The 11,501-nt window shown below is 32.8% G+C and overlaps 1 protein-coding gene across 9 annotated transcripts in view; it reads left to right on the top strand.

Moving 5' to 3' along the window:
* LOC108749939 overlaps positions 1–11,501 on the top strand; it is a 72,202-nt gene that overhangs the window by 54,333 nt on the left and 6,368 nt on the right. For 7 of the 9 annotated variants that reach the window (XM_018488991.1, XM_018488987.1, XM_018488992.1 and 4 more), the window contains 4 exons: positions 588–641; positions 3,634–3,908; positions 4,955–5,113; positions 11,270–11,443. In XM_018488991.1, coding sequence (XP_018344493.1) covers positions 588–641; positions 3,634–3,908; positions 4,955–5,113; positions 11,270–11,443 — 662 coding nt within the window. The remainder of the gene's footprint in view (positions 1–587; positions 642–3,633; positions 3,909–4,954; positions 5,114–11,269; positions 11,444–11,501) is intronic. The other 2 variants (XM_018488994.1, XM_018488995.1) reach the window with 2 other exon arrangements.

The following is an 11,501-nucleotide window of genomic DNA, read 5'->3' as shown; positions in this document are numbered from 1 at the left end:
ATATACCTACATATATTTAAAAAGAAGCATTTTGCGAATCCTACGTAACGTATGCATGAATAAATGAAATAACGAATGTTCTTCAAAGATTAGATATCGCTTTATCTTGATGTAGATAGATAATTTTAATTCGACTTTAATTATTTTTCCATCCGTTATTTTAATAGGAAATTAGAAATTTTCTCTCACAAATTTTGAAAGTTAAATTAGAAATGTAGTCACCGTAGGTACTCTTATTCAATATCGATGTATTAACTGAATTAAATGCGAAAGTTCTACAAGGAAAACTTGAATTTGTGTTTCGCAAACAATTCACTCGTCAAACATTTCACCGGCAATGGAAACGCCTTCACTGTCATCTTAGAAAACAAACAGCATAGAGCAAATAAAGTTTTTCTTGTTGCACCTTCGCAGACTTATAGAACGATTGTTGTCAAAGTGAATTCTCAAGACGAGACGTTTGAGTTAATATATGCTTTTACTTCCGTGTGCTTTGTAAGTTTCCCAATTAGGGGAACCATAGACGTTAGACGAAAGGGACTTTGAATAACCGTAGATACTGTTTTGCGAATGCTCGACTAATAAAGAGGAAAGCAGGCAACTATGTACCACGCAGTTTCCACCGTCGTCGCCATGTCCAGGTAAGTTTCAGATTGTTCGTGAACATCAGTGACATTTGCGACGTTACATTTGTCATTTGAAAACGAATATTTACTTGAAAACATGAAATTGATCTTAATAAAATTTGTACTATGTAATCGGAGATTGATTTATTCTTATTATTTATTCTTACACATTAACAGACCACGTTGAAATCTTTGTACGTTAACAGAATATTTTCTTCCGACTTTACATTTTGTTATATAATTAACAAAAAATGAAGTCTTACATCCGATATCGCTATATTAACCTTCCGTCTGCAATCATATTTTTGTTCCCTCCGTCTGCAATCTGGATCTTTTTTTTTTATTCAGTCTAATTAAGTTCTTTTTCATTTTAGACTTTCAAAGAAATGACTTTTCAACATCTCTATTACATTATGCAATAATTTTTAACTCAAATGTTAAAATCTTTATTCAATAAAATTAAAAATTTGAGATTTGGAAAAACTGATTATATGGAAAAAAGTGCTTTTAGTCAAATTAGTTAAAACTGTGGTATTTTGTAATTTATAAGATGCTGACAAACGCCCGTTTCTATCAATGTAGATTAACTTATTTTTTATCTTTTTCTAGTGTTAAGAATTAAAAAAAGATAATGCGTAAATTAAATCGAGATTAAAATTAATCTACATTGGTAGAAATGGACATAAATATCACAACCATAAAATAGGCAGATTTTGCAGTAGCATCATTTGAAAGTTTTTGTAACTGTTGTATGTTATGTGTTTAATGTATAAATAACAAACATTTATACATTAAACACATAACATACAACCATTTGTATATATATTGTAGGATAAAAGCACTAGATGTAGATGAGGCACTAGTTCCGGATCACTTTATATTTAAATAATTATAGTATTTTCAATTAATGGTACATATTACAAGATTCTTTAGCATTTGTTTTATCTCTTTCAAAAAAGTGTCAATTGATTCTAATTTATTACAGGAACAGCGCTACACATTTTATTGATGTCATTAACTAATTAAATGTGCGAGGTTAACCAATATATGTATCTTCAAAAATTCATTTAAAATGTAATGTCATAGGAATTGCTTATAGTTTTTATAGTAGATAGTAAATGACATTAAATTTCATGGAAAAAATCAAAAACGTTATGTTCAGTTGAGAGTAAATGTGTCCATGGGTGTTTGTTTAATCACTATGTTATAATGATACTTTTATTGCATAAATTTATTATAAAAATGTTTAAAACTGTCACTTCTTACAAATAATGTCATCCCGAAAAAATTTATTTGTTTTAAGTATCAAAATAGAATATAAAATAGTATATATATGTCTATACAAAATATATATATGTCTATGCAAAAAGTGTTACTATTCATAATTTAATTGTTTTTTATTGCTAAAACGTTTAATTTTCATTAATTTTTATTATAATTTTCATTATCATTGATTTTTAACTGTCACTAATTTTAAATAAACTTAAATGTGTTAAAATTGCATCACAATTCACAATTAGATCCTAGAACTAGATGTGGATTATCAATTATAATTTCGTTATATATATTACGATATGCATGCGCAAACCATTTTTATTATTTTTATGGGATATAGTAACGCCACCAAAAAGGATAAAACATTTGGTGAATTGATCCCCAATTACTACACGAGGTCTAATTGTGAATAATTTTGTCATTACTTTACTTAATTTAAATTAAAATATATATAAAACGATAATGAAATGAAATAAAATCATCCATAATATAATCTTTATGATCAATCATAATCATTAAATATTTTATTAATTGTTTGATATTGTTCTAGATAAAAAAGTATGAATTTTTTTTAAAGAGTGATCCACAACTAGTATTTTTTAGTGTTACAGTAAAATCAGTCCATTTTTTATGGTTGTGTTTATGAAGACTTTTGATTAACATACACTATAAAATATCACGGACTCAGCTAATTTTTTTTAAATCACTTTTTCCATATAATTAATCCTTTGAAAGTAAAATTTTGTTTGTGCCAAAAAAAAAAAATCTAACAGACGGAGGATTAACTCTGAATTCTATTCTTGGGTAAAAAAAAATTATAAATTAAATTGTATATAGACTATGAGTAAAAGCTGGATGTCGAGTACTAATTGATATATAATATTTAAAACATAGAAGAATATACAATAGACAAACGTTTCAACCTTCACTAGGTTATCCTCAGTGTAACAAGTATAATTAATAATAATAAAGTTTGCCAAATCGATTAATAATAAAATTCAAATTATACATAAAGAGTTATAAAATTCCAAATCACTTTTCTCTTCGTTTTTGATATCTTCCATTACGTTATTATCCAATATTGTTCAATCGTAGTAATATCCTCCAAATCGGTCATTGTAATCTTAAGAAAATTATTCTATTCATTTTTTGCGTCTATTGCTAAAGTTTGCCATTTTCACTTGCCGCGGTGGATCGATATCATATATGTTGTATAAGCTAAATAATTAATGTAATAAGAGATTAAAGTAAATAAAAAATTTAATGTTTATATTTATTTTTTATTCATTTAATTATTTAAATATTTATTGCTTTAAGAGAAAAAATGGAATATTGTAACACTTTATGTATAATTTGAATTTTATTATTAACCGACTTGGCGTTGCGAACTTTTTTATTATTAACTACTTGTTACACTGAGGCTGACTTAATAAAGGTGAAACGTTTGTCTCTTGTATATTCTTATCCTTCTTTTAAATATTAAATATCAATTTAGAACTCGATCGTCTCCAGCTTTTACTCGTAGCCTATATTCAATTTAATTTTTAATTATTACGTAATAATATTTATTTTTAAAGAATTATAAGTTTTTTATTTAATTTAATGCACTCTTCCTCGCAAAAGAACACGTATGAAACCGGTAATAATCGCACGATCGCAAGGAAGCACGCGCACGTCGACTTCGACGCGAAAGACCCGAGAAATCCGTGAACAAGGAAGATTGCTTTCACAGGAAGAGCCTTGAGTCTGAGGGTGGGCATACTTGGCGCGAGTACACGTACCGTAAGATTACACCGTGCGACGCGTGCGGCCAGGTGCTGCGCGGCCACAGCCGCCAGGGTGTCCGGTGTCGCGGTTGCAAGGCAAACGCGCATACGGACTGCATCAACATGGTGCAACCAGCGTTGTGCCCGAGCCTGGCGCCGAAGAAGGGCGGTGGTATACCGCTCCTACGGCGACAAAAGACGCAAGTGACTACCGACGAGGTGCCAGCATCATCCGAGCACAGTGAGTAGAAATTAGATACACGAGATCCACGACGCGTGTTTTTCCCTCCTTTTCCCCCCCGCCATCAGCGACGCGACAGCTCTCTCATTGTCGAGGACATTTTATCGATGAACGAAGGGAACCGGTCGATTTCTCGATAAGTTATCTGTTATCTCTCGCCGATTGGATCGGGGGGGATCATTCTGTTTTTTTTTTTTCCTGTTCTACGGGAGAACGTCGGGTTTCCCTTCATGCATGACGGGTAGTTAAAAATTGTTAGAAATCTATTCGGAAATACAGCCAACGCGAAAGGACTTTTTTTTTTGCAATTTCTCTTTGTCGTGTTCTATATACGTATAGCAACGAGTGAATGGATTTAGAAGAAAAAAACGGTGGAACTGTTTAAAAATAAAAGTCATTAAAATAAATTAATTATATAACTTTCCTAACGGAGAATTGTTTATCGAGTAATTTTCAATAGAATCTGAATTGTATTTTTTAACTTTTTAATCTAAAAAAACCTTTCCAAAAAATATTTGAAGATTTATTCTACATACAATTCCATTCATTCGCTGAAACTGTACAACTGTTGCGTATTAAAAAGTAGTGAAAGAGTAAATTGCTCGTCTGCAAAGTTGGATTTGATATAGCCAATAATATTCTTTATTATGGACTAAAACTTGTTTTTCTTTACAAAAATTTAATTGGATAACACTAATTGGATAACTCAAAATTTTACCATGAAATATTAGATAATGATAAACATCAAATTAAGATTTTATTGAAGCAGTTGAATCGTTTGGAAAAGAAGACTCATTATTTTCTATGGAGCATCTCTCTGCACTACGATTTAACTCGTGAAGATTATTCGTTCGTTCGTGCTGTTGCCAAAGCCGCTATATATCGTTTATCGCGCGTCATCTCATTTATCAACGAAAAAAGGGAAGAAGAAGACAGATCGATGTGAGGAAATTGAGCACTTGGCTGAGCGCGCGATTCAAAAAAACGACGAATAGTCCGTTCGATGCGCTTTTGCATTGCTGTGTCTCTTTATCCCGTATGGGCAGACGTGGACGCCATATACCAGGTGCTGAAGCAGGCAGGCGAGATCCGTGGAAACTCGACAAACTCACCACCTACGCCTCCCACAGCAGAACACCCCCCTTCCGGTGCAGCACCTTCGTCAGCGAGGGCTTCCTCCCATCCCTGTTCCTCGTCCACCTCTGGTAAGGCGCACTACCAAGAATTCCTGCCGACCTTGGAACGTACGTCGGAACCCCGAAAATTTTCCCACGTACAATGGCGGATTACATGCGCGACATTCACCGGGATCTCGAGACCAAGAAGCTCGAATCTCATGTTCCAGAATTTCATCGCTTTATATTACTCACATAACGTTATTAAACTACTGGATTTTATTAAGCTATTATAAAAATACACGATACTAGTTTTCTTTTCTCAAACTTCTTATCTGATGGGGTGGAATTTTTAATAGCATTTCTTGAATATAGGAATCTCACTCTTTGAATGCTGTAATCTGAATGTAATCCGTCATTGGGAAAAATTCATGGAATTCGATATCCACAGCTATAGCTCAGTTTTAACAATAGATACGCTTCCAAAGCTGAAACATGTCTCAGTTATTGGAGGACATATCTCTCTGCCGACGTAGTACTGGAGCAACGTATTTCTTGAATGTGTATCTTATATAATACTTTATGTAATCTAATTGCAAGTTCGTATCGATATTTAATCCATTATTTTTTTTTCTACATATAATTCTGTGTAATATTCCCAAATTTTTATTTTTATTCAGTAAACTGAATAGTCTCTCTTATTGAACTGTAAAGGAGATAAGTAACCTTTTAATTATTATTTTTATTTTGTATAGTATCGTAGTTATTATATTCTTATACTCACACAAAAAAAGAAGATAGAAATATAAACTGAATTTAATGAGATGCACTGTATACACTTATTTTTTTAATTGTCCATATGTAAAAATCTTATTAAAACTAGAATTGTATATAAATCAAACGTAAAATCACAATTCTATCTCATATTCCTATCTTCTCGACTGCTAGTTAAGTTGCTGTTATGTAATTGAATTTATGTATTATTTCTTTTTAAGAGCACGTGTATGTGTGTGTCGTGTTTGTGCTCCAGTACTGTCAGTGTGTTCCAAGGTCTGCAGTCATTCATGTGTTTATGTAAAGCCGCTCGTCTTCTTCAGGGACATGACTCGTAAAATTCGTAATCTATCGATTCTTCAATGTGTACACTCCTTTCTTCTTCTTCTCCTTCTGCTACACTTATTTCTTCTTCTATTGCTGCTTCTTTCTTCTTCTATTCTGTATTCTGCTTAAGATTAATTTGATTGATTTTTAGAGGTAAGTCGCTGACGTCATTGTTGATATTATTTAACGCTATGTTATTACGTTATATCGAAAAGATTATGTGTAGCGATACGACGTTACATTTGTTACATTTGTCACACCCAGGACGATAAATGCCATCTGCCCAATCCCATGTTCTACTTTTTGTATTTTTATCTGTTTTATTATTATTATTATTTATATAATAACTCTTAATGATCTTTAAATTATATGATATGATAGTATATATATATATATATATATGATACAATTAATACAAGAAATTGTACTAATGTTATTTATACAATTTTGAAAAATTATTTCTAGATGTTTAAGATATGATAGTAATTATCGCTAATAATTTTATATATAAAATACGTACAAGTGTAATTGATTCGTCAAACGAACAAACAGTTTTATTATATCTAATTCTTCTAACAATAAACTGTACAATAACTGCAATTTACTGTTTTCGTTTCAAACATACATACTCAGTTTTGAAGGACTTCTCGTCTCAAGAATAAAACGATAATAAATCAGGATTTTGGGCTGATTTTTTTGTCGTCGTGGGTGTCTCCTCGACGACGAGAGAAATATTTTATCGCTTATCGCCCTCTTGACTCTCATCGCGGACGCGGCTTATCAAGTCCCCATCCCAAATCACCCCTCATTAGCTTTCTGTCATATGTAATATCTGTAATAATAATAACTGATGATGATAACGGTATTAGTAACCGTAATAATTGAAACACATTTCAAATGTAACATAATAGGTAGATATTAATAAATAATAACGCTATATAGTGATTAAGTTAATTACAATGTTTATTATATGTTTGATACTTTTACGATCGTTTAATTATTGCTTCCATCCCCTTTCTTTTCGTTTATATTTCGTTTATAATCGCAAATTTTTTACAATAGTAGACATTTGCGAAATGAAATTATAATATCATAATAAGAATTTATTGATACATAAAAAAACCTAAATAACGGAGGTTAACACAAGGAGCAACTAACGAGAAAAGAATATCGCCGAATATCAACTAACCCCCCTCCGCCCCCGCCCCCCGAAGAACATCAGTAACACTGAGATTTCTAGCCTGTGCTAGCTTAACGAAAACTTGTGCGAGTTTGACGATTCCATAACCCTAAACAACCTTGAGACTGAGAGATCAACTGAGAAATCGAGTGGAGAGTGAATCAGAGACAAACTGACTTCCACCGAAAGAGATCGGAATGCCGCATGTTCGCTGTGATCGTTGTTGAAATTTGATTGATCAGGGCGCGGCAGCGGTGGATCCACTTCCGGCACGCGACCCTTCGGGCAGCCTCTGATGCTGATGTCGCAGGAATCGCCTTCGACCTCGGCTTCGTTAAGGACACCCGAGATGGACGTGCAAGCACACCGCGGCGCCAATAAAAAACGATGACGGCGCGTCGCATCGCGTTGCATCGCGTCGCCTCGGTCGAATGACGCATTTGCGCGAGTGCATCCGTGGATACAAATCCTTTCGGGAAGGATCCATCCCGAGGACACCGCGGCGTCGCCGTTCTCGTCATTTTTCTTTCCGCTCGAGCACTATCGATTTTTATTTATTCGTTTGTACGACTCGGCGTTGCCCGATTTTCTTCCCACGACTCCGAACGAGAAGAATATATATTTGACGGACATTCTTGGATATCCACCGGATATCTAAATATATCCCGATAATCTCTGGATTTTTATGCTCGTTTCCATCAATATAGATTAACTTTAATCTCAGCTCAATTTCTCTTCATCTTTTTCTACAGAATTATAAGAATTGTATTCATTTCTACCAATGTAGATTAACTTTAATCTCGGTTTATTTATTTTTCATCTTTTTCTAATTCTTAGAACTAGAAGAAGATAAAAAAATGTGAGTTAAACTAAGATTAAGTTTAATTCTACATTAATAGAAGTGAGCATTAGAAAAACATTGAAAGTATGTCGAACTGAGATTAAAAATTAATCTGTTAGTAGACGTTCATTAACATTAAACGTTCGTTAACTGCCATGTAAATCATTGTACATGAGGGATTATTACAAGAGGATTTGAAGAGGACGTAATGAATATTTTATGTTATATCTGTGCGCGATTCACGGCTATATATAATAGCAGTATTATTAAATATTAAAAAGTCTATGGATATTTAAAAATATCCAATGGACATTTCGATATGTCTATTAAAACATATTTAGTCCGTATTGTATATTATACAATAAATAACATCATCTATACGTTAATTAACTATACCTTGACTACATTTCGTAATGTTTGAGGAGATATTTCGCGCTCGTTGATTAATAGACGCTAATGGATGACCACAGTGACAGCGAATATCGGACAGATGCGCAAACGTGGCTGTTTGATTCTCGAATGTATCGATCCGGCTCTATACATATAATAGACCGCTATATATTACACCCAGAACGATCGAAAAGCAGATTCCTCACGCGACTCGAACTCATCACGAATGCATGATCATTGGAAATTTACTTCCCTGAAATAATTAGCTAGCTGCACGAAGAAGGAGGCGGAAAAATACGATGAGATATATCCAGAATATAGAGAAAGAGGGTAGGATCACGCAGGATTGGCGAGAAGAGCGCAAATACATGTTTTTAAATTGAACCTAATTCGCCCATCACGAAGTATTTGCCTATTTATTTACCCATACACACGCATACACACACCCATTCGACATTGCAACGATCATTTGCGACGATCCATCATGCTTAGGATTGTTTAACGGGAGAGCACCGTTTCAAAAGCTGTCGTTCTGAACTAAAGTATAAGTTGAATAAAAGTTCCAGTTTGATATACTATAACTATTTCGAAATATAAACCATTTCGAAAATGTAATATGCATAAAACGTAAATTAAAATACAGAAGAATTTGTCTGCAGGAATATGAGAATAAAGAAAACTTATGGGATTATTACATTTCCATTCGCGCGTTTTCGCGGATTATTAAATCATCATTTCAAGAGATTTCAATCGATTTAATTAAGGCCTTCTTCCTTATACTTTTCGTTCTTGTTATTTTTTGTTAACGTTCTTTCTAAAATTCCTTGGAGTGAAATCTCACTCCAAAAGAGTGAAAGTACTGCCACTATTAAAAAAGAAGTAAAAATATTTGCATTCTTGAATAAGAGTGGCAGATTTTCACTTTTTTTTTTTTTGGAGTAAAATTCACTCTAATGAAATAAAATCTCATTCCTTTAAAAGGAGTAAGATTTCTTTCCTTTGAAATGAATCGCACTCCAAAAGAGTGACAATCTACTACTTTTATTCAAGAGTACAAATATTTTCACTCTTTTTCAATAGTGACAGTATTTTCACTCTTTTTGAGTAAGATTTCACTCCAAAAGACAGTATAACTGAACTTAAAAAAATTAAATTAAAGAAGAAAAATCTTACTTTTTCTCTAGAAAACTTCAAAAATACGTTTCAACAACTGTATATTCATAGATATCGACTGTGACAAATATTAAATCGCAAAAACGGATTTATTGCTCGAGTAAACAGAAAACCAATCGCAGCTTGCGGTTCGTTACATATGTATGTAAATACAGCTTGCGGAAGACAATTTGCGCTTTGCTGTCGATTTAAATCGACATAACCCGGCCACTATCGCTTTTTACGCTGATAGCGAGGCTATTTTATCGGCTCCACTGTGTGGGGCTCTTTTATTATCGCAAACGAAATATAATAGGATTTATTTCGCGTTTATTTCTATCATCAATACGGTGCTTAATCGCTCAACATTTTCTTTTTCGTTTATTTCTATTTCATAGTGTACAGTGTATGAAGTTAAAACGAAAACAATCTTAGGACAGTTGACCATGTAGCTTCGTGTTATAAAATTTTAGAAATGTACTTTTATCGGCATTAGAGCGATGAAAGTAAATATTTAATAATAAGCTTAGAGAGACGTTGTAACGTCTTTATATAACGATGCTTTAAGTTCATTGCGAGAGAAACGCTTTTTTTTTGCTCCAAAAGACTCGTCAGTTGAATCTTTGTACACCGAGTATTGCAGTTTTTGTTGTTATAATTTATTGTTGTATAATATAACACTTATATCATTAAAATGCGCAATTAGGAGAAGAAGATTGAAAATATATATTACTTACAATTAGAATAATAGAACTAAAGGATTTGTTATGCAGAGAATTATTATCTTATGCACGCACATCCAGAATATTATTTGCGAATTTTTTCCGAAAGCACATGTAAATATTGTAAATAAAAATCTTATTTTCCGCAATTTCGATATTTTCCATATTTTATTGCGAGTCGTGTCCCGTTATAATTCTGCTGCTTGTAAGCTTTTTATTTCAGTATATAAATTATGTTAAGTAATTAGAATGCACATTTATAAAAAATTGCTTGCTCTGCTTGCTCGTGCAGCCGGCATTTCCATATTCGACGCTGACGATCGATTATCTCTTTCAAGATAGATACCTTCACGAACTTTATTTAAAAAAACTTTATGTAAAAAAAAAATGAATTTTGTAAAAATGGAATTATCTATCATTCAACTAATTATGGAAATTTCATTAATTATTCATTACTTTTTTTCGTAATTTTTTTATCTATAGTAGTCATTAAAGAGTCGCGTTTGAAAATAAATTTTATTGAAAGAGAAAAAACTGAATATTCAGATTGAAATTAAATATTCAGATTTGGAATTTATTATTAAATCAATTTGGAAATTATTTTTAACATATAAGCTAGGCTACTTGTCTTACATTTGTTAAAAAGAAATATTATTTTTAATTTTTTGTTAATTCATCTTTTATAAAACAAATTTAAATTGTTCATTAGAAGAAGATATATAGAAGAAGATATATTTCGTAATTTCAAAGATTTCTTTTATCAGTCGCGATTTATTACGTCTAATTTTCGATGTCAGCGTGGAAAATGCAACTTTTACTGTGGCTAACACGTTTCTAACCAATAATTATGAAAAACCAAGCACCGCATAGTCCGCAACGTAGACGCGAGAGGCTGAATCTGCGGATGAAGAGCCTCAGTCTGGATTCTCCGGAAGGCACTGCGCACGTGCGTCGTCCGCGGGATTATTATGCCGCGGGTGCAAGAGAAACCACACCGCCCCGACATTCTGACAGCGGCAGTATCAACAGGCTGTGTAAGTAACCGCAAACGTAATATCGCAATGTATATAGGGTAACTCCGGCAAATACGCT

The sequence above is a fragment of the Trachymyrmex septentrionalis genome, unplaced genomic scaffold (genome assembly GCF_001594115.1).
Source record: "Trachymyrmex septentrionalis isolate Tsep2-gDNA-1 unplaced genomic scaffold, Tsep1.0 scaffold32, whole genome shotgun sequence".
In the NCBI taxonomy this organism is placed as follows: Eukaryota; Metazoa; Arthropoda; class Insecta; order Hymenoptera; family Formicidae; genus Trachymyrmex; species Trachymyrmex septentrionalis.
This window is presented reverse-complemented; position numbering and strand designations above follow the sequence as displayed.